Source organism: Armigeres subalbatus, chromosome 2, assembly GCF_024139115.2.
Source record: "Armigeres subalbatus isolate Guangzhou_Male chromosome 2, GZ_Asu_2, whole genome shotgun sequence".
Lineage (NCBI taxonomy): Eukaryota > Metazoa > Arthropoda > Insecta > Diptera > Culicidae > Armigeres > Armigeres subalbatus.
Window position 1 is genome coordinate 314845163 of NC_085140.1, and position 24387 is coordinate 314869549.

Genomic DNA, 24387 nt, shown 5'->3' on the forward strand with positions numbered 1-24387 from the left:
TCCTGTTCAGATAAGATAGCCTGGAATAAGCTATTGCTGAAGATGCATCGAGAAGGTATAATTTTGTTTGACAACTTGATTAAGCATAAGCAATATGCCCGCCTCGCAGCTTATTGTTCATTCAACACTTCTACAGTTATTAACTGCGAGGTTTCGAGGCTAACACGATGATACTTTTATGCCCAGGGAAGTCGAGACAATTTTCAAACCGAAAATTGCCTAAACCGTCACTGGGAATCGAACGCAGCCACTTTCAGCATGGTCTTGCTTTGTAGTCGCAATACTAACCGCTTGGCTAAGGAGGGCCCGCTCTACTACACGCTGTCCCTCATTAACCGTTATGCGGCCGACAGGGTACCCGTGTTCCTTTTTAACTTCAGTGGTGATATTTCAATGTCTTTTTATAGCTGGAAGCTAAAACTCGGTGACATCTAAGAACTCCATAAAATGTAGCATCTATAAGAAAATCACGTTGATACAGTGAGGGGGACGTGGGGAGGGGAATCTGATTTTTTCTACCACGTGGATGGCCGACAGGGTACCCGTGTTCCCATAAATTAATATATTCATAACTATAAAAAAATTAACCGATTTAGATAAATTTGACAGTTTTGAAAGCAGAAACTCTTATACTTTTTACCAACTGTCAAGGTTTACAGTTTTTGTCCATGGTTATACAAGAAATCCTTGAAGTAAGGCTCAACAGTCTACACACGTAACCAAAGGACTGTCAATCAGTTTCAAATATGTCACATGGTCGTTGCGCTTTTTAGAATAGTCGGTGTTCACAGTATATGTTCTGGGTCTCCAAAAACCCCTGTAGTAAGGCCTCAGTTATCCAAAAAAATCCGTAAAAAATGATCCTAAGGTCTGCCTGCGTAACCAAAGGTTAATCGTGAAAATTCAATAACGGTACATGCTCTTCATGCTCTTTAGCATATAATGCGTTCACAGCATATGTTCCGGGTCATCCAATAAATCTCTATAGTAAGGCCTTCAGGTCTACACGCATAACCAAAAGTCTATCGACTTTTTTCAAAAGTGGTACATGCTCTTTGTGATCCTTCAAATAGAACGTCATCACTACATATGTTCTGCGCTATCCAAGAAATCTCTTGGTTAAGTCCTCGGTCATTCAAGAAATCCCTGGAGAAAGGCCTTAGGGTATATACGCGTAACCAAAGGAATTGTGTCAAAAGTGACAGATGTTCTTTGTGGTGCTTGGAATAGAAAGTAATGGCAACATATGCTCTGCGTTATACATGGTCCTTGGAATAAAATGTGATCACAACATATGTTCTGCATTTTTCAAGAAATCTCTGGAGTAAGACCTCCGTCATACAAGCGATCCCTGGAGTAACGTCTTGTGGTCTGCTTGCGTTTCACAAGGTCTATCGTCGAAATTCAAATACGGTACATGCTCTTTATGGTACTTAGGATAGAATGCGTTCATATGATATGTTCCTGATAATCCAAGAAAACTCCGTAGTAAGGCCTTAAAATCTACATACGTAACCAGAAGTCTATTGACTTGTTTCAAAATTGGTACATGCCCTTTCTGGTCTTTAGAATAGAATGTGAGCACTGCATATGTTCTATGTTATCCGAGAAATTTCAGAAGTAAGGCCTTAGAGTCTACACGCGTAGCCAAAGGTCCATCGGCTAGGTACAAAAGTTGTACAAGCAATGTGTGGTCCTTTGAATAAAATGTGACCAAAAAATTTGTGCTGCATTATTTAAGAAATCTCTAGAGCAAGACCTCAGTCATACAAAAATCCCTGGAGTAAAGGCTTGTGGTCTGCTGGCGTAACCAAAGCTCTATCGTCGAAATTCAAACACGTTACATGCTCTTAATGGTACTTAACATAGAATACGTTCATAGTATATGTTCCAGATCATCCAAGAAATCTTTAGAGTAAGGCCTCAATGCCTACACGGGTAACGAGAGGTCTCTGGGCTTTTTTCAAAATTGGTACATGCTCTTTGTGATCCTTAGAATAGAATGTGATCACAACATACGTTCTGGGTTATTCTAGAATCCTCAGAAGTAAGGCCTAGGAGTCTACACAAAGATCTTTCAAAAAGGTTCGAAAGTGGCACATTGTTACATATCCAAGATATCTAGAGGCCCTATGGTTTATACGCGTTACCAAAGGTGTATCGGCTAGATTCTGAAGTGGTACATACTCTTTGTAGTCCTTAAAATAGAATTTGATCTCAACATATGGTTTGTGTTATCCATGAATTTTTTAGTCTAAGGCCACAGACAAACAGAAATAACATTTAATTTGTTAATTTGTGATCTACTGACCAAATCAAATATTTATTAGTTGGTCAATCCGCTACTTGGGGCGCGTGCGTCGATTTAGTTCGAGATTGACGTTTGCTCACTAGCGACACCGTGATTTCGTAATTTGCCCTAGTCAGAGTAAACAATAGATTCCGTTAGTGTTCGCGTGACGATGATTTTATTTGCTAATTTTCTAATACATGCATCCATCTCTTAGACTGGTGTGTTTTCTTAACACTATCATCCTTATTTGCTATGTGACATTTTTTGTTATTATTTATACATTCCAATTGCCTCTGGCAGTAAGGATTTTTCCTCTGGTTTAATTAAACCATGTAGGAATTACAATGTTTCAACTTAAATTAATCTTGACCTAATTTATACTAAGGGTACAAGGAGATAATCGTTGCGATAGAAGATTGCAACAATTTTTCTCTAAAATTAGAAATTATTTTATTGGACATTTGTTGCAATGTCTCAATATTAGAAATTCTATGAAGTTCATTGGTACTATACCACGGAGGCAACTTCAGAATCAGTGCCTTCTTTCTGGTATTGCAGCAACTATTCCATATTGGCACAGCATACAACATGGCTGGTCTAAAAATTTGTTTGTAAATCAAAAGTTTGTTCTTAAGACAAAGTTTTGATTTTCTGTTTATAAGTGGATATAGACACTTAAAATATTTGTTACATTTGGCTTGAATGCCTTCAAAGTGATTTTTAAAAGTTAATTTTTGGTCTAGCAGAAGTCCTTAATATTAAGCTTTGCTAGACCAATTAATTGGAGCCCCATTCATAGAGACAATTTGTCTGCTAGAAGGTTTCAAGTAAGAAGCTCTCGGCTTATGTAGGGAAATTATAATCTGAGTTTCGACCTTCGACCTTTCGAGACTTTGACTTTTGGCTGAGAGGCCCGTATCATGTGCAATCAAAGATTTTCGACACCATGGTGGTAAATCAGGTAAGTCAGAAGTAAAAATGTTATATGTACAATATGGGCCCCACTATGCTGCCTTGGAGAACACCAACTCTAACAGGTAATCTATCAGATTCAGAATTCTGATAGTTTACCTGCAGTGAGCAATCTGATAAATAATTTAGGATCAGTTTAATAATGTACAGAGAAAAATAAAATTCATCAATTTTACAATCAAACCTTTATGTGTTTGTCAAATTCTTTCTCTATATCAAGAAGAGGAACTCCAGTCGAAAATCCTTCAGATTTGTTGAGTCAGAATTAAATTCGTAACTCTTAAAGCCTGTCCACGTTAAATTTCGGACACTGTGACAATGTCCAATTGATTTATAGCCATTTCATCACTTTGGACAAGAACGAAAACACGCTGAACGAATCACATAAAGCGGAGAGATTGAGTTGTCATGTAAATTGATCTTCTCAGTGGTTTGTGAAAATTTAAAAAAATCGCCTTGGATGATGGGTGTCCGAAATTTAACGTGGACAGGCTTTAATAACTGATGAGTGGTTGAATGCCCATGGCGAAATCCAAATTGCTCATCAGCAAAAATAGAATTGTCATTAATATGAATCATCATTCTTCTTAAATAATCTTTTCAAACAGTTTGCTTATTGAAGAATGCAAACTTATTGAGCGATAACTAGAAGCCTCAGCTGGATTTTTGTCCGGCTTCAAAATTGGAACAACTTCGGCCTTTTTTCCATTTATATGGGATGCAAATTGCTAATTGAAAACATTTGTTGAATAAATTAACCAAAAAGGGTAAAGAGCCCTCAGGAAGTTTTTTGATAAGTATGTAGAAAATATCATCAGCACCCGGGGCTTTCATATTTTTAAATTTTCTAGTAATAGATCTCATTTCATCCAAATTAGTTCCCAACGAAAGATCAAAAACATTCTCTTGATTGAGAATGTCTTCGAAGGACCATGTAACCTGATCCTCAATTGAACTAGTGAGACCTAGACTAAAATTATGGGCACTCTCGAACTGCTGAGCCAGTTTTTGAACCTTTTCGCCATTTGTTAATAAAATTTTATTTCCCTCTTTAAGCGCTGGAATTGGCTTTTGAGGTTTTTTTAAGAGTTTTCGTTATTTCCATAACTTTCAACGCGGAATCGCGAGTTCTTTGGTATTGCCTTCGCCTCACTTTTTTAAGACGGATCAGTAGCTGAAGATCGTCGTCAATAATAATGGAGTTGAATTTAATTTCACATTTAGGAATGGCAATGCCTCTGGCTTCGGCAATTAAATTTCTCAAAGATACGAGAGCATTATCAATATCACTTTTGGTATCGAGAGGAATGTCAACATCAAAACTCCTATCGATATACGTTTTATATAAGTCCCAATCAGCTCTACCTACCTGGATACCTGGATACCTGGTTGGCTACAACGTCGGTCTTGGGCGATGTTCCTCCAGTTTCCCCGAACGCTCAGGGTCCCCAGGTCCGATTCCACCTCGTGAAGCAAAGTATAGAGCAAATTTCGTTTCCGTCTGCATGTTGCGGGACATGAGCTGGTTACGTAATTCGTAAAAGGCCCTATTCGCAGCAGCAATACGTCTTTTCACTTCACGGGAAACGTCATTGTCACATGTCACAAGTGTTCCAAGGTAAACAAATTCTTCAACAACTTCAAACACATCCCCATCAAGCACTACCTCTGCACCAACACCACTAGGTCTTCCCCTATCTCTACCTGCCATCATGTACTTTATCTTGGTAGAGTTAATGGTTAAGCCTATCCTCGCCGTCTACCTCTTCAGTGGGACAAACGCCTCCACTACTGCTCTGCGATCGATTCTAATAAGGTCGATGTCGTCCGCAAACCCAGGAGCATATGCGACCCTGTGATGATAGTGCCATTCCTCTGCACGCCAGATCTTCTAATAGCGCCTTCGAGTGCAATGTTGAACATTAAAAAGTGCATCACCCTGCTTCAATCCGTCTAAGATCACAAACGAGGTTCACTCTTGGTCTGCAACCCGAATACTTGATTTCGAGCCATCCAGCGTTACACGTATCAGTCTGATCAGTTTCGCTGGAAAACCATGTTCGGAAATTGTCTGCCACAGTTCATTTCTCTTCACGGAATCGTACGCTGCTTTGAAATCAACGAACAGATGGTAAGTCTGCAAGTTGTACTCCCGGAATTTATCAAGGATCATCCACAGGCTAAACATCTGATCCGTCGTTGATCGGTCCTCACGAAAACCTGCCTGGTATTCGCCGACGAAGGATTCCTCAAGCGATCCCAATCTGTTAAACAGGATACGCGACAGGATTTTGTACGCCGAGTTCAGAAGGGTGATCCCTCTGTAATTGGCACACTCTAGTATGTGCTCTTTCTTATAGATTGGGCATATGAAAACAAGTTGATCCATTGGGATATTGAATAGTATAATATCTCGCAGAACAATCTTCGAATAAAATTTTACCATTGGAATTTCATTGAGCATTATTCCATGAACGGTGTTTTGCATTGAAGTCACCAATTATGAAAAATTTGGATTTGTTGTGAGTTAGAATTCCAGAAATCAGCTCTCAACAAATTCCTTTGCTGCTTATTGCACTGGAAAGACAAGTAGGCAGCAAAAAAAAGATGATTGTCCAAAATTTGTTTCAACAGAAACTCCCAAGGTTTCGAAAACTTTGGTTTCAAACGAAGAATATAATTTATGTTTGATACGTCTATTAACGCAATGGCGACCCCACCACAGGCGCTGTCTGGCGCTAATTTGGATCTCTTTTGATGAAAAGACCAGGTTTTACATTTGTTTCATTTATAATGGCAATGTGATAAGAACTTGAATAGTTCATCTTCCTTACCCTTTAAAGAGCGGGCATTCCAATTTAAAATTTTCAAAAAATTATTTGGATCCATTAAAACGAAGTCAAAAAAACAATTTTTGAATAAATTCAATACAAACCTGAACAGCTTCAGTTTTGGCATTTGCTTTGAACATTACATCAAACCATGTGATGCAATTTTTCAGTTAGAAAATCGAAATCGGAGGCAGACATGCTCCTGAGTCGTCAGAACGTACGTTATTTTCCGTTGAAGAATGAGTATGAAAATCATTCATTGGTAAATTTTCAGAAATGATCTTTTGCCTGCCTGCAGCGATGCTTGCATAGGTGGGCGTGTTTGAAAAATTAGAATTCGGTCGGCTCGTTACCTGGTGAGAGGTAGGAGCAAAATTTATTCGTGGATTATGGTGGGTATGAATTGCTCGACCGGCAAATGATTGCGGATTTTAAGCGTTTGATATATATGTTTATCCGGCGAATCTGGGATCCTATTGGAATTTCCTGACATCAATTTTGCACGGGAATTCAAAACTTTCTTGCGTGAAGGCCATTCCCAGAAATTGGACTTATGATTGCCCCCACAATTGGCAGATTTTAATTTGTTGAAATCTTCTCTCACAGGACAGGCGTCCTTGGGGTGTCAGGCCATTAGGCCGAAGGTCATTTGGCCGAAGGTCATTAGGCCGAATGGACATTAGGCCGAATGGACATTAGGCCGAACGGTCATTAGGCCGAATTAGCAAAAAGAAGCAAGAAGTGAAAAATGAAAAGTTCTTTCTTCACCTCATCCCTTCTTCCTTCTCCCTTCTTGAATCTTCCTTCTTCTTTCTTCCCTCTTCTTCCTTCCTTCTTCCTTCTCCCTTTTTCCTTCTTCATTTTTCCTTTTTCCTTCTTCCTTCTTCCTTTTTCCTTCTTCCTTCTTCTTTTTTCCTTCTTTCTTCTTCTTTCTTTCTTCTTCCTTCTTTCTTCTACCCTCTTTCTTCCTCCTTCTTTTTTATTCTTTCTTCTTCCTTCCGTATTCTTCCTTCTTCCTTCTTCCTCCTTCCAGCATCCTTCTTTCTTCTTTCTTCTCTCTTCCTTCTTCTTTCTTCTTTCTTCTTTCTTCCTTCTTTCTTCCTTCTTCCTTCTTTCTTCTTCCTCCTTCCATCGTCCTTCTTCCTTCTTTCTTTTTCTTTTTTCCCTCTTCCTTTTTCCTTCTTTCTTCTTCTTTCTTCCTTCTTCCTTCTTCCTTCTCCCTTTTTCCTTTTTCCTTCTTCCTTCTTTCTTCCTCCTTCTTCCTTCTTGCTTCTTCCTTCTTCCTTCTTCTTTCTTCCTTCTTCCTTCTTCCTTCTTCTTTGTTCCTTCTTACTTCTTCCTCCTTCTTACTTTTTCCTCTTTTTTTCTTCTTCCTTTCTACTTCTTCCTCACTTCGCACTACCTACTTCTCACTCCCACTTCTCATTCGGCATAATGGCCATTCGGCTTAATGACCGTTCGGCCTAATGACCATTCGGCCTAATGGCCTCCGGCCTGATTACCCAGCATCGTCCTTGGCATGAGAGGTTCCACCACAAATCATGCATTTAGCATCCATGTGGCAATGTTTAGTTCCGTGACCCCACTTTTGCACTTACGGCACTGAGTGGGTTTTGGAAATTTCCCCCGGGGCAGCGAAAATGTTCCCAAGTAACACGGACATGGGACATAATACAGGCCTTTTCCAAATTTTTCATATTATTTAGTTCACTTTTGTTAAAGTAAACTAAATAAAATTCTTGAGAAATACCCCTCTGGAAAGTACCAGAGCGAGATTTCTTTTTGATCTTAATTACTTGGACTGGTGAAAATCCAAGTAATTGAGAAATTTCAATTTTAATTTCATCCAGTGATTTATTATCACTGGGGAGATCTTTCGAGACGACTTTGAACAACCGCTGAGTTTTGTCGTCGTATGTGAAGAATTTATGGCTCTTCTCAGTTAAATACTGAAGAAGACGTTTGCGATCGTCAAAGGATCCCGGCAAAACGCGGCAGTCACCCTTCCTGGCAATCTGAATGGAAACCTTGATCTCCTGAAGGTTACTCAAAATCTCATTCCAAAAGCCAGAAAACTCGGCGGCAACAGGTAGAACAGACGGCTTTGGCAGGTTTGTTCTATTATTGGCAGGGGGTTTTGTCGACCGAATTTTATAAAATTTGGCCACAATATTCTTTGATATGCAAAGAATGTTTGGGCCAAATCTGAGCATAATCAGTCATAAAAACCCCTGCCAATAATAGAACAAAACCTGCCAAAGCCGTCTTTACCCTACCACAATTAACGGAATCCTTTGCTTTTTCGCATGGATCGAATAACCTGGGCTAGAAGTAGATTCGATGTTTTCAATTTCGTCATGAATCAAATCGAACTGATTGCTCAGTTCGATAGGAGAAGAATTATTTCCAATGTTAGAGTTAGAAGGAACATCTGAAGTCTCCAGCTTCCTTCTATTTTTTCGCGCTTTGGCAGGACGGTCTTGAAACTTTGTTTCCTTGAAGGAAGTGGAGAATTCAGAGTGTATCAAAGTATGGAATGTGACTATTATGCGAATAAACAAGGAAAATCAATGTCTAAAAATGGCATAGACCTCTTGTGCGAATCTGGGCAGTATACGGTTTAACGAAAGCAAATCATTGTTCCGAACAGCTCAAAGTCAATTTTCGTGGCATGTTTATAAATACTGCAGCAGAAACCGACCATACTGAGTTATGCAAGTACTTCCTAATCCATACCGATTACCCTTCACATGCCGTTTGCCTATTTTTACCACTCCTTCATCCTAGCAGGTGTCTTCACTCAGCACTTGACTTGAAAATTAGTTATAATCGTTGATTAAAATCCGGCACATGCCATTTCTTAACGTTCATTTATCATTTGTCACATCCCGTGAGAGAGGTGATGACGCTAAAAATGTTCGTATTTTTTACGCGCTTTTTGTGCATGACTTGTTCGGGAAATGCCACTCTCTGCCAAATTGTGCACATACTCGCTGTGGCAAGTGGTTCTTCTCAATTGAATCTGATTAAAATAAATTGCTTACATAGGGATCGGAATCTGGCGATGGTTCTCACTTAGCAGAGAAAGGGCTTGTTCCTAAAAGTATAGGAGGAAGTACTTCTAAGGGTTGAAATAGAATGCGATTACCAAATGGCGGACGGTGGCGATACGTAATACTTTGTTTGGTTCATTTAAATTAAGACCGTGCCAGCGAAAATCATGTGCCATCTTATTACTGCCTAGACTGGTGTTTGTGATTTTCACACGTGACCGATCTAAATTGATCATTTCTACTATAACAGACAGTTGATGGAATAATTGAACATTGACATAGTTTACAGCGCCAGCCAACTGCAATATTGATTTCTAATAACGGCGTCGAAGTCGATCAGCAATGCACATCGATTGCAAGTTTAGATTGAGTTCAATTGCATCAGTCATTATTAATAGTTGTTATGACTTACTGTACTTCAATAAACTATATCTCGCCTCAACTTTACTTTTTTCAGATAACTGAGGATTCATAAGTTACTTCTAATCGAAAATGTCCACTGGGAGTCCTAAGAAAGATGTCAACCTGGATATGCAGCTACTCGGCAAGCCGTCGTCACCTTCCAGAAATGGTGACATGATAGTGGACGATAATTATGATCCACATCTTCATCGGAACCGGCCCCATCCAACGACGTAATTAACCACAAGTTCAAAGCAGTACATACAAGATTCACTAATTCGATTCTAAACCTCCAAACAGAAATTTTGAAACGTTGGTGCACCTGCTCAAGGGGTCGCTGGGGACGGGAATCCTTGCCATGCCACAGGCCTTCTACAATGCCGGCTACTTATCGGGTTTCATCAACACCATTCTGATTGGCATCCTGTGTACCTACTGTCTGCACGTGCTTGTGCAGGCGCAGTATATGCTGTGCAAGCGACATCGAGTTCCTATTCTGACCTATCCGATTTCGATGAAGATGGCCCTGGAGGAAGGGCCGGCATGTTTGCGACGGTTTTCCGGCTATGCAATGTTGGTGCTGGTGAAATGCTAAACGATTGTTCATGTTTTGTTTAACAAGCCTCATTTTCCTTGCAGTGTAATCGTTGACGGATTTATGATCGTCTATCAATTGGGAATATGTTGCGTGTACATAGTGTTCGTTGCAACGAATATAAAACAGGTGAATTGATTATGTAACTGTGGTTTTTGAAATTTTATTATCATTAAATTCCTGCATTTAGCTTGTCGACGTCTATCTAAATCTGGATGTGAAAATTCATTGCATGATCCTGCTAGTCCCACTGATTGGCATCAACATGATCCGAAACCTCAAAATTCTGGCTCCTTTCTCTTCACTTGCCAACGTGATTACTTTCGTAGGTAAGCAACAGTAATATATGTTTGCCTTGAACGGTCATTTAACTTTTTAATTTATATAACTCAAAGGTATCGGCATGATTTTGTACTACGTTTTGGACGACCTGCCTCCGCTCTCGGAACGCGACGCTGTCGTTGATGTTGGACGTTTTCCATTGTTCTTCGGAACGACGCTATTTGCTCTTGAAGCTGTCGGAGTGGTATGTTTCTGTTTGTATTTTGGGACTTTATCGGATGAGAATTTAAATGTTTCGGTACTCATTTTCAGATCATAGCGCTGGAAAACAACATGGCAACGCCAAAGTCATTCGGAGGAGCTTTCGGTGTACTGAACGTAGGAATGACTGTTATCATCGCCCTATACGCTGGAATGGGATTCGTGGGCTATTGGAAGTACGGTGCCGATGCGATGGGAAGCATAACTTTGAATCTCCCCGAAATGGATATGTATGAGGCCTGTGGCTTACTTCTACAAGTTTCTAAATGGTTTTATTTATATTTCAGTCTGTCACGAAGCATTCGAGTTCTGTTCGCGGTGGCCATCTTCATCTCGTATGGGTTGCAATGCTACGTTCCTGTTGATATCATTTGGAATGTCTATCTGGTTCAGAGATACAAGGACTCTAACAACAAATTCGTATACGAGATGCTGGTTCGCATCGTGGTTGTAATCGTTACTTGTAAGTTACAAATTTTGACAATATTATGATGGATGTTATGCACCATATAAACATTTCAGTCCTACTGGCTGTGGCAATTCCTCGTCTTGGTTTGTTCATTTCGCTGTTCGGAGCCCTCTGTTTATCGGCTCTTGGAATCGCATTCCCGGCCATTATGGAAATCTGTGTACTTTGGCCCGACAAGCTAGGACCCGGAAAACTGATTCTCTGGAAGGACATCATTTTGATTTTGTTTGGCATCATTGGACTCGTAGCCGGAACCTACACCAGCGTTCGCGATATCATCATCAGTTTTCAATAGAAATCAGTATTTTGTTTTCAAAAAGCAATCCTATGTTTAGTATAAAACTAGCATATTTCTCGCAAATGCTCATAGAACTTATCGACCTAAACTGCTATAAATAGTCCAGATCCTTAAACATTAGAGAAGTAGATTTTTTGCTACCAAAGTAGTGAGAACAAGCAATTGCCCCACTATGAGCTACAAGAAAAAAAAAAACAAAACTACGTACATGGACCTGCGGCGTCCAGTAAACAAAAACCAATAACTCAAGAAATGTAGACTGCTTAAAATAATACAGTGAACGGCCTTGACAGCACCAGTAGAAGCTGCGCACGCGGTAGTTGGAAGTTCAATCCGATTGCAGCATCGAATTGACAGCGCTGGCCAACATATCAATTGCACTCAGTATCGGGGATTTGTGTTTAGCCGAAACAATAGACACGATTCGGACAAATTGTCCTCGCGCAATCTGTCGCCGAACGCATAAATGTTGTTTTTCCGTGATTTTAGATCAATTTATTATACCGTACATATGTTAAGCTTTTATTATCTTTGAGGCTCTTAATTCGTAGGAGAAAATTTCTCATGATTAACTTTGATTGCGAGCCTTTGTACTACATTTGTTTGTAACTGTTTATTTAAGTACCTCTGACCAATTGGCCATGCCAAACCACTCGCTCAAAGCGTTCGTTGTAATATAATTTAATTAATAAAGCGTACATATTCGCAAAAGCAGAAATAAGAAAGGTTCTCAAGTTATCTGACGAAAGAAACTCCCTGGGAATATAATTCTCCAGGAAGCAAATATGATGTTGATTATCCTGTATCAAAATCTATTTGATGGGCCAATAATAAGGGTATGCGATAACACACTTTTTCCTAACGAAACGAAACGAAACGAAATTTGAAATGTCTATGTTGATTCGGATCGAAACGAAACGAAATATGGATTAACTTTCGAGTCTTCGAAACGATACGAAATCAAGGTTCATTTAATTCGAAATTTTTCGAAACGAAACGAAATTTTAATTTTTTTCCGCGGATTTTTTTATAAATTGGATTTACATTATGTACGTAATTCTGATTTCACTTTTTCGAAGTCAAATAACTGTCAACTGTACACATCGTAGTTGCTAATCATAATTGGCCGAGAAACATCAAATAAGCACAGCTCACCAATCAAATAATATTCTTGGGAAATGTAATTAAATTATTAATTTATTAATTATCAATTAAAAAAGTTATTCTTATTGTATACTTGCTTCAGAGTTTCCAATTCATGACCAATACCTAACGATGCTCCTTACTGTCAATTTAGGATTAGGAGCGGAAAATCAGTTCAAGTTGTTATAAGAGACCGAGGAATGCTCTGCATCTCCGTGCGGGCTTCGGGAAAGGAATCGTTGGTAAGTTGAGAAGGTAATTCATGTGAAGCCCTTTGGTAAGCGACTAAATATTTATTGTAAACGAAGTTATTTTGAAAACAAGAAGACGAAAACTGTATTTCAAATCAATCTAACGCAAGATCAATGTGCTTCGTTTAATAAGCTTTTTAGAGTCAGTTTTTAACATGCCGCCGCCAACTTACTAATAGATCTCAGCAACATCACGTTGAAACTCCAGATAACTTTTCGTGAAGATGTCAACGATTTTCATGAAAATTCCATACAATTTCTTGTTAAAATTTCGGAAAGCTCTGCGTAAAAAAAAAGTAGGCTGAAAATTTCGTGTAAAAAATGCGAAGAATTTCCCGCTGAAATAAAAAACATATCATTGAAATTGAATTTGAAGAGTCGTTCGGCAGACAGCCATTTGGCCGAAGACCAAAAGGCTGAACGTTGTTTGGCCAAATATGTAGTTTAACCGAAACGAAAAGACTATTTGGTAGAAGCAAGCTTGCGAGCAATTCGATAACTTGTTTTAATGTTGTGAAATCTTCGATTATGTTTACTTAATTTGATATCCAAAACTAATTTTGATATTGGTTTCTGATAACAAAATAAGTACATATTTTGATGTCCTACCATTCTATTTAGTTATATACAGCAAAATGAGATAAAAATATGTACTCAATCATGATGATTCATATTTGAAAACAAATTATAAATCATTTTGTCATCATCATGTCAAAATCAAAATATGTTTTGTATATGCTCTCATTATGCTTTCAGACTTTGCTAAGGTATCTAGCATAAGGTTATTTGGTCGAACAGTTCATTTGATTGAAAAAAAAACGTCGAAAAGCTTAAAAGCCGAATATGCCCTTTGGCCGAAATAGTAGTTTGGCAGAAAGGGGCCATTTGACCGAAATGGATATTCGGTCGAAAGTGTCGTTCGGCTGAATTGGTCATTTTGGATATTTTCAAGACATTAACGGGAGAATTTTTTTTCACCTCGAACATTTTATGAACTTCAAGAAAATTCTTCAAGTTTTTCCAAAATATTTATTTGGAAATGATTTTCGGATTTTAGACATGAATTACAATTTTCGAGATCTCTTTGGAATTACTAAGAGGAGCTCCTTGGATTTACCAAGGAAAATTGTTTGGAATTTACATGAGAATCTCTTCAGAGTTTTCACGGGAAGCTGTTCCAAATTTCTACAGGAAAATATTCAGAATATCCATAGAAAGTTCCAATTGAGTTTCTGTTGAGTGATTTTTGTGATTTTTTGCAGGGTTTAGTTCATCACTAGATGGCTAGTTTGTTCTAGTCAACTTTAAAACAACGGATAAGTTGCTTAGAATTTTAAAGGATTTAAATTCTTTCTATTTTCGATAAGAAATTCTTGGGCGGTAAACTGTTAATTTGGCCGAAAAGCCGTTTACCCTGGCCGAAACGATCGTTGGCCTAGCCGAAAAGGATTTTTGACAGAATGGGCCATTTGACTGAACGGGTAATATTGTCAAAAATAACCGCTCGTTTATCCAAATGGACTTTTTGTCAATTGACCATTGAACAAAATTCCGTAGCCTCTTTACTTTCAAGTCGATACTGGCCTTAAGACCAAAAAACATCCAGCTAAGTACCATTTAGCAAAACTGAAAGTTTAACGGAAACTGTTATCAGGTTAATACTCGTTTGGCCAAAATCGACGTACAGCGAAAAGGAACATTTGGCCGGACTTGTAAAAAGTTGTTTGCCCTAACAGGTCATTTGGCTAAAAATGCCGTTCGGCCGAAAAAGTCATTCAACCGAATAGATCATCTGATCAAAAACGTCTTTCGGTAAGAATTCCCAGAATTGTTTTATTGTTATGCGATGCCTAAGTGCACAAACTAATCATATACCAGTCGCGAAAACGCTTTTTTCGTACAAAACTAAAGACAATATATGTATATTTCTTATCCGACCGTGCACGGTAATGCCACGATTTTTAAGCGAGTTCGTTTGTTATATTGCGATATAGTTTGTGATAACAAGCTCTGCTTGACAGATAATCCGATTTCATTTGAGTTTGTTGCTAGAATATGGGATGTCAACAAATGAAACTGAAATAAACTCGTAAAATAGCCTACTGTGCCGGATATAAACTTGTTATCTGTGCACCACAATGCGATTTTGATGAAATTTGGATCGGCCAATGATTTTAAACGTGCATTCTTATGCGCTGTGGGGTCGTCTGGGTTGTCATTTGGCAGAAAGAACCATTTGGCCCAAAAATGTCCTTTCTGCAACCTTCTTTGAAAAGTGCCGTGAATTTATCATTTTGCCAAAATGGCGTTTATCTGAATAGGTAATTTGCTCATTTGACATTAAATGCCGTTTGGAGAAAGGATAGATTTGCAGAAAGGACATTTCCGGGAAAATGACCAATGACCATTCCTATCAAACGGCATTTTCGGTCAAATGATCTATTCGGTTAAATGATTTTTTGCCAGCCCATGTCTGTCTGTCCGTGTGTGTGTATGTATGTGGTGTGTATGTGTGTGTATGTGTGTGCACAAAAGCTATAAAAACATTAGACAACTTTTCGTATAGTAATCCTTAACCGATTTCTCGCAACAAGTTTCATTCCACAGGGTACAAAGCCTTGTTGATCACTATTGAATTTTATAACGATCGGCCATTGCGTTTAAAAGTTATGAAGAAAATGGTACATCGGACCATATACACCCCATATAAGGTTGGTGTCTTAACTAAATGCGAGAAAGGCACCCCCAACGCTAGGTGGATTAATCTGGGTTTTTCGGCTGTATGTCGCTTTCGGTCAAACCATTTTCGACCTGATAACAGTCGGCATCAATTCGGCTTAATGGGATTTTGTTAGATGACTTTTGGCTTAAAGGTCGGTATCGACTTAAAAATTAGAGAGGTTACGAAATTTCGGTCATTAGGCCAAACGGATATATATTTTTAACTAAATTACCCGTTTAGTTATTGACATTTGGCAGAATGACCTATTGGCCCAAACGATATTTTCGGCCAAATAACCCATTCTGTCAAACGACCATTTCGACCAAACGGCATTTTCGGGCTGATGACCTTTTCGGTCAAACGATCGTTTCGGCCAAAAGACCTGTTAGGGCAAACGACTTTTTCGCTTTCGGCCAATGGATTTTCCCAAGAATTTCTTATGGACAATACACAAGTCGTTCGATAACTGCAACATGTTTTCGTTTCAGTTAGCACAGGCCGTTCGGTAACTGCGACGCATTCTAGACGTCAAATGATTGTCAGACGACATAAGATGCAACAGAAGTGCACCTGATTGTGCAGTGCAATGCAGCTATCATCGAATTTGAAATCGTTTTGAAGTTCAGCTGTCCGATAACTGCAAAACTGATGTAACTATCGAATTGCAGTAGCATTGCAGTTAAATGACTTCCAGTTATCGAACGTCTATTGTACAAAAAAAATCCTGTAGAATTCCGCTCTTCGATGCAGACATTAGTTTAATCACTTCGCGTTCTCCAACATGTTCTCCATGATCAGCATCAACACGATCGATTGCACACTGGTTAAACAAATTTCTGCTACGCGAGTTAGGTTTTTTTTCACTTCGCATTCTCCCGGACTAGCTGCCGTCCCACGATTGATTCCACAAAAAATTTTCCCAAATTTAAATTTGAATCTTGGAAAAACTGAAGACGTTTTATTGAAGAAAACTACATACATATTTGTCAACCAAAAATGGGGTTATGTAGTAAGCGTTAATAGAAAAAATTGTATAACCTAAAGTTTTGAAAACAACTTAACGATTTTGTTCAGCGGCGCAGCCAACATTTTTGATAATTTAAAGTCTGGTTTAAGTTTAAATTTGTTTCGAAATTCCGCGGAATTCCGTTAAATTTCGTGAGAAGCTAGTTTTTTCTAGCGAAATTTTAGCAATTTTACGAAACGAAACGAAATCAAGAAAACAGATTTCGCCATGCTCAAATTCCGCGAAATTCCGCGGAATTTCGTTTCGAATCACCTGAAACAAAATTTTTCGAAATACCGCATATGCTTAGCCAATAAACTTAAATCTATGTTAAATCACCTTATTATAAGCAATTATGTTCGGGCCAGGCTGATTAGAATTCTCTCAAAATAAAAAACACAATCGGTTAAATTTGTCATATTTATTTCTTTAACACATCTTACAGTTGTTTTTCCTTAAAGGTACCATCTTCCAAATTGACGATTCCATCTGTTTACTATTTTAATTGACTTGTGTCAAGTATTTCTGTAGCCCAGCTTTAACATTTTTTGTTTTCAACCAATAATAAAATCTTGGATTTTATCTGTAGTTTTCTAACCTATAACCTCTTGACTTTGATGGCTCACAATATAAAAAATAAACCAGGGCTTCTATTTCTTACAAATAAAATATACCATCGACGTTGGTAGAAAATCGTCCTGCTACTAAATAAGTCAATAAAGGAAATTTCTCGGGATTCATCTCTCCCTTCTGCGCGTCTAGCTTGCTTACCCATCCAGGGGGAAGCACTCCATTCTCTTAATATCACAACAATTTATATCACAAACTGTACAATTTTAACTTTTTGTCCTCTTTGAATCGTGTGGTTGATTTGGGGCAGGCTCAAATCGATTCGATCGATTCGACTGCTGCTTCCCGGTTTTATATGCCTTCTAACTTACCCTAACAACAATTAAGCTTCCTGCTTTCACGTCCATGGTGAAAGAACTCACAAAGTTACTTCGTTGAAATTGTGGGCTTGTGCTCGAAAAGCACGGCCGAGACTTACATGCTAATTTGATACTTTCGGTACGGTTGTAAGTGGTGTCTGTGTTTTTCGTTAGCGTCCATTTTGCACGTGCTGCCGATCAACTGTAAAAGCGTCTTTTAGATCTGTGACTGTCCGTTTTCGACAGTCTGTTGCGTCATTGGGTTACTACTACTACTCGATGACTGCAGTTCGAAATCACAGACCAACGAGAAGTGATCGGATGGGTACTGGTAGCTTGGAGTTCGATCCGGGCTGATTTCGTCTCCCGAGGGAAACATGAGGCAGTTCTTTATCTGAAGGGACAAAATAAATATGTTATATCATGAATTTCAATGAGATTTGAGGGAAATAACATACCCGGAAGTGATCTTTGGAATAGAAAACGTAATCAATTGTGTGACAAACTTCACCTTCCTCGCGAATCTTCCACGTCGTGTATGGTGGTTCATAAGCAGCCGATTGATCGGCTTTTGTCCTTTCCGTGCAGCTCAAGCTGCAATCGTCTTCGACGCTGTGATTCGAGTCTATGCTGTTTCGGTGATGCAAAGCCGAATTGACACTGTTTCCCTTGGTCAGCTTGGGGAACTCCTGAGCCAGCAAATCCGAATAGGCACTGCCCAGCCCAAGAGGCTTATAGTTCAGCACTGTGCTGTAGATGGGTTCGATGGGTTCCGCGTTGAAGTCTCCGCAAACGATCACTGGGCGCTTCTCGGCCACTCCATCGATGAAATAGAGCAGATCTTTACCTTGTTCGTTTCTCAGCTTCGACAGCAGAGCACCCTTGCGGGCCTTCAGATGCGTGGTGGTCACGCAAATTTCCTGATTCGAGTCACGTGTCCGGAAGAGGGCCGCTATTGCCACTTGGTTACTTTGAACACGCCAAACTTCCAATATCCGAGTGAAGTGGTTCAACAGTTCAAGGCGGTCTTTCTTGTAGAAAACCGCGCACCCATCGGGACCGTTGTTGTCGTTGATGTAGAGACACGGCGAGTCCGGCTTTGGGAAGAACACGCCTTCGTAGTTTTGGGTGGCCAAAATTTTCTGAAGGAACTTGAAGTGATCCACTTCCTGAAAAAGAAGAGATGATAAATATCGATTAAGGAACGAAAATCCGTCATAATGAAACAAACATCAGCCGAGCCTCCGGGGAAGAAACACAACTGTAATACACCAGCATCAATATCGCAACAATAAACATCAACACAATCACCAATACCACGAAAATAAATGCCCTCAACACGTTTGCTAGAACCGCCGATCTGGACATCATCTTTCTCCAAGAATCGTGAAACGACCGGCTAACGCTGGCCGGATACAATGTTATTTGCAACGTGGGCCAAACATCAAATATTCTCATGTAAAGAGAAGCCTAGACGGAAGACTAATTGCTCTACGAATCCACAGCACCACGCTATGCAATGTATATGCACCTTCAGGCTCGGTTCAACGCACAAGAGCGTATGTTCATCAATACCATCTCATATTATCTACGCCATCAAACCGATCACAATTTGACCAACGAGTTATTCTTATTAGTCCGTCAGAGTACTCTTCAAAGTTGGCAGTTGGACACACAATGAACCTGGACGGTGGCTATTTTCAATAATTCCTCAAGCTTCTGGGCTTAGGTCGAGGCTTCATTCGCGTGATGTCGAGACTTATGTCCAATCACTATTCACTAAAAGCACATCTCTACAGAATAAACCTTGTCGATAGCAACTTATGTAGCCGATTATGATGACATCAATCACGTAGTTTGGTTCTGCTCGGAAAACGACGTCTCCAGAGAGCAATTATTGGATCCCCTAGTCCGGAAGATGTTCCCATTCGAACCATACCTCGAGCACGACGACGCACCACATCATCCCTGACGCCAAATGACCGGATGAGCTGCTGAATTTCCTTGATTCCCGAATCCTAATCCCCGTCCATCCTTGAACATTGTAAACCTAACCTCGAGTCACCACAAGTACTAGGGTTTTAGTACCGGGAGTACCGGTACCGGAATTCCCGGGAGTACCGACCAATTTTCGGTACCGAAATACCGGTACTGGCTCAATGAAAGTACCGGTATTTTCGGTACTAAGGAAAAAGTTTTGGTTAAAACTTCCGATGGTTAAAACCACATTTTTTGAATGCAGCAGCTAGTAAGAAAGATATTAATTTGTTTTACTAAAATTTCAAACACTTGACAATAGAGTTAATAAACTATAGAGGACGATTGTCGCTGCGGTTCCCTTTGTTATCGTCCCCCTATCTGTCAAACGATTCGGCATCGTAGCGCTGCAGGAGGTTTGTTGGAAGGGATCAATGGTGCGAACGTTTAGAGGTGATCATACCATCTACCAGAGCTGCGGCAACACACACGAGCTGGGAACAGCTTTCATAGTGATGGGCGATATGCAAAGGCGCGTGATCGGGTGGTGGCCGATCAATGAAAGAATATGCAGGTTGAGGATCAAAGGCCGGTTCTTCAACTTCAGCATAATCACAGCATAATCAAGTCCATAGCCCACACTCCGGAAGCACTGATGATGATAAGGACGCATTCTACGCGCAGCTGGCACGTGAGTACGACAGCTGCCCAAGCCACGATGCCAAAATCATCATAGGAGATTTGTGCGCTCAGGTTGGCCAAGAAGAAGAGTTTGGACCAACTATAGGAAAGTTCAGCGCCCACCGATTGACGAACGAAAACGGCCTACGACTAATTGATTTAGCCGCCTCCAATAATATGGCCATTCGCAGCACCTACTTCCAACACAGCCTACCGTACCGTACCACTGTAGACCGAATCACAAATCGACCACGTTTTGATTGATGGACGGCACTTCTCCGACATTATCGACGTCAGGACATATCGTGGCGCTAACAACGACTCTGACCACTATCTGGTGATGGTTAAACTGCGTCTAAAACTATCCGTCATCAACAATGTTCGGTACTGACAAGCGCCGCGGTACGACCAAGAGCGACTGAAACAAGCTGATGTCGCTACAGTATACGCGCAGCATTTCGAGGCAGCGTTGCCGGAAGAGGGAGAGCTCGATGGGGCCCCTCTTGAGGACTGCTGGAATACATTCAAAGCAGCCATTAACGACGCAGCTGAGAACAACATTGGGTATGTTGGACGAAGTTCACGGAACGATTGGTTCGACGAAGAGTGCAGACGATTCTGGGGGATTCTGCGGGCAGTCACGCTGCAGCAAGGTTCCCGGCAGAACGTGGAACGTTATAGACGGAAGCGGAGACAGCAAAACCGCCTTTTCCAGAAGAAGATACGCCGCCTGGAAGCAGCGAGTGCGAGGAGATGGAACAGCTGTGCCGTTCTCAAGAAACACGCAAGTTCTATCAGAGGCTCAACGCATCCCGCAAAGGCTTCATGCCGCTATCCGAGATGTGCAGGGATAAGGATGGGAGCATCTTGACGAACGAACGTATGGCGATCGAAAGGTGAAAACAGCACTACGATAATCGTTTGAATGGCGCTGAGAGTACAGGCAGTAAAAATCAAGGCAGCGTAGGAAGTGACCACGTTAGTTCAGCGGACGATGGAAGCCAATCAGCCCACACCTTGAGGGAAGTTAAGAATGCCATCTAACAACTAAAGACCAATAAATCAGCTGGAAAGGATGGAGCTGAGCTCATCAAGATGGGCCCGGAAAGCTAACCACTTGCCTGCACAAAATGATAGTCAGAATCTGGGAAACTGAATAGCTACCGGAGGGGTGGAAGGAAAAAGGCATATACCCATTTACAAGAAAGGCGACAAGCTGGAGTGTGAAAACTTTCAAGCGATCACCATTCTTAATGCTGCCTACCAAGTGATGTCCCAGATCATCTTCTGTCGTGAGAAGTTATCAAGCCGGCTTCGTTGACGGCCACTCAACAACAGATCAGATCTTTACTATACGGCAAATCCTCCAAAAATGCAGTGCAGATCCTAAAGCACCATCTGTTTATCGATTTCAAGGCGACCGGCATACGACAGTATAGACCGCGTAGAGCTAGGGAAAATTTTGGACGAGAACAGCTTCCTTGGGATGCTTACCAAACTGATCAAAGCAACGGTGGATGGTGTGCAAAACTATGTGAAGATTTCGGGAACACAGCTCGTTCGAATCGCGTCGGGCACTAAGGCAATGTGATGGACTGTCGTGCCTGTTGTTCAACATTGCTCTAGAAAGTGTCATGCGGAAAGCCGGGTGTAACAGCCGGGGCAGGATTTTCAACAAATCCATTCAATTTATTTGTTTCGCGGATGACATGGACATGGTCGGCCAAACATTTGCAAAGGTGGCAGATCCAGAGGTGAACCAGCCAAGGGCTGAAAGCCGCTTTAATAAAAAAGAAAAAAAGGTGGCAGAACTGTATACGTATACCCACCTGAAACGTGAAGCAACAAAAGTTGAACTAGTGGTGAATGTATAGAAGACAAAGTACATGCTAGTGAGCGGAACCGAGCGTGACAGGGCCATCAGGGGAAGCAATGTTACGATAGACGGGGATACTTTCAAGGTGGTCGATGAATTTGTCTCCCTTGAATCTTTGCTAACGGTTGATAATAATGATGTTCGTGAAATATGAAGGTGGAAGTCGGGCCTAATTCGGGCTCCAGAAGAAACTGAGGTAAAAAAAGATTCACACCCCACCAAATGTGTCATATGTACAAAACGTTCATAAGACCGGTAGTCTTCTACGGACATGAAACTTGGACCATGCTTGAGGAGGACTTGCAAGCACTCAGAGTATTCGAAAGACGGTTGCTTAGGACCATCTTTGGCGATTGCAAGACGACGGTGTGTGGCGGCGAAGGGTGAACCACGAGCTCGCCCAGCTCTATGGCGAGATGCGGCCTCAAACCATGTTTTTTTCGTCAAATTGTTGATTCAGTGTTATCTGTTTAGATATAAGCGAAATAAATGAAATGAACAATCAGATGCGGAATTAGCGCTGCGTCTCCCGGATATCAAAAAAGACTCCAGCACCATTTCCATTTCCATAGAGTGGGCAAGAACCAGAGCAGCAGAATACTCTCTCCAACTGCAATGGGTCCCAACGTAATATATCAGTTGGGCCACCAAAAATGCAACGCATTACTCACGTCAACCACGAAGCTTCATCACTGCAGGAGATTGAAACAGTCATCTAAAGCACGACAACCATTAAGGTTCCCAGGATCAATCGTGGATCAACAGAGATGCTTGAATCCCATCCCATGCCATCCAAGCATATGCTGCGTCAACCATTATGTACTTTATATCTAGGACGCCATATTTTTTTCGGCCAACTGGAAGCAAGGCTTGAAGATTAAGGGATCTGACTGAGCGACAACTGGCATGGCATCATGTAACTGTTATACTAATTCGGATACAGGGGAAAATAGACATGATTATCGGTCGGCAGTATATGCAAGCTTTCACCCGAAAAATTATGCGAGGACGATATTGTCTCGCTCCGGATCGTCAAAGATCAGGTCAATGAATTCCAAGAGCTGCCACGTGCAGAGTCTTGCAAATCGGGTCCATGTCCAACACCATTCGAGTAGGTGCTGGAGTGATACAAGGATGGATGAATTCTATCTTCCGCTGCCCTTCCCCATCGTAATCGACAAAATCATGGGCCGCTCCGGCCTCAATCCGACCGACAATACTGCTCTACTAACGCGCGCCGAATAGAGCAAGCTGAACGACATGGTCAAATGTCCCTCTCCTCAACGTTAACAAGACCAAATCGTTGGTTGTCAACGCGAACTTCCTCTCCAGCCGCATGGTAGCGGGGCAAGCAGTGGAAAAGGTCAAAAAACATTCTCAAGAAGGCCAGGGCAGCTCTTGCGAGCCTACGAAACACGGATATCCATTCGATCCAGTAAATGCACCATTTATCGAAAACTTAACGCTTTTGTGAAGTCGGTGTTGTTATATGCTAGTGAGACTTGGTGAGAATCAGCAGAACGATCAGCGCAAGCTACACACCACAAAAGAGCGAAGACAGAATCTGCAGGCAAGCGTTGGTCTGGAATACGCAGCAGAGTCTCGTGGCGACGAAATCTCAACAAAACCTGGGCCCAATTCAAAGCTAAAGCGAGCAGCCGCCCAGGATGGAGATCTTTTATGTTGGCCCTATGTACCCTATATGAAGGGTGACCATATGGTATCCTAAAGGAGGACATGTCCTCCTTTTTCATTGAAAATCAGATGTCCTCCTTTTGTGCTAAAATGTCCTCCTTTTTAGATGTTTTGAGAAAACGGATGCATGAATAACATTTTCTGAAGAAATTCTAATTTAATATTATTAAATTAATAAAAAAAATATTATAATAGAGATCCATTCGCCAAAAAAAACGATGTGTTTTTTTGCTTTCTAATCGTAAATATTTTCCTATAAGATATCAAAAAGAATCGGAAATGTGAGAAATGGTTTAGGAAAAAATGCAAATATAGGGGAAATGACGACTTTGGCAGGTTTTGTTCTATTATTGTCAGGGGGTTATCTATAACTAATTATGCTCAAATTTGGCCTAAACATTCTTTGCATATCAGAGAATATTTTGGCCAAATTCCATAAAAATTGGTCAACAAAAACCCCCCTGACAATAATAGAACAAAATCTGCCAAAGGCGTCGTTCCCCCTACCTTCTTCTCACCTATCGAATTGCATTTTGAATGAATCGCATGGTATTTTTCTTGAATATGTGAGATAAAGAGCAGCCGCTATGCCATGCCTAGAATGGTATAGAAATCTGATCTAATCAAGACATTTTTGAGTGTCTTTAGTTT

At 40.6% G+C, this 24387-nt stretch overlaps 2 protein-coding genes across 9 annotated transcripts in view; one reads left to right on the forward strand and one right to left on the reverse strand.

Annotated features, from left to right (window-relative positions):
- The window catches only part of LOC134212631 (proton-coupled amino acid transporter-like protein CG1139), a 29482-nt gene extending 17301 nt beyond the window's left edge, over positions 1–12181 (forward strand). For all 3 annotated transcript variants that reach the window (XM_062690646.1, XM_062690647.1, XM_062690645.1), the window contains exons 2-9: positions 9607–9784; positions 9852–10124; positions 10191–10275; positions 10337–10475; positions 10542–10672; positions 10741–10919; positions 10977–11152; positions 11212–12181. In XM_062690646.1, the coding sequence (XP_062546630.1) occupies positions 9642–9784; positions 9852–10124; positions 10191–10275; positions 10337–10475; positions 10542–10672; positions 10741–10919; positions 10977–11152; positions 11212–11453 (1368 nt within the window). In that variant the 5' untranslated portion in view covers positions 9607–9641 and the 3' untranslated portion in view covers positions 11454–12181. The remainder of the gene's footprint in view (positions 1–9606; positions 9785–9851; positions 10125–10190; positions 10276–10336; positions 10476–10541; positions 10673–10740; positions 10920–10976; positions 11153–11211) is intronic.
- Positions 12182–16984: 4803 nt separating this feature from the next.
- Positions 16985–24387, reverse strand: part of LOC134212636 (nocturnin) — a 106352-nt gene continuing 98949 nt past the window's right edge. For all 6 annotated transcript variants that reach the window (XM_062690658.1, XM_062690654.1, XM_062690653.1 and 3 more), the window contains 2 exons: positions 17966–18676; positions 16985–17901 (listed from right to left, as the gene is read on the reverse strand). In XM_062690658.1, coding sequence (XP_062546642.1) covers positions 17725–17901; positions 17966–18676 — 888 coding nt within the window. In that variant the 3' untranslated portion in view covers positions 16985–17724. The remainder of the gene's footprint in view (positions 17902–17965; positions 18677–24387) is intronic.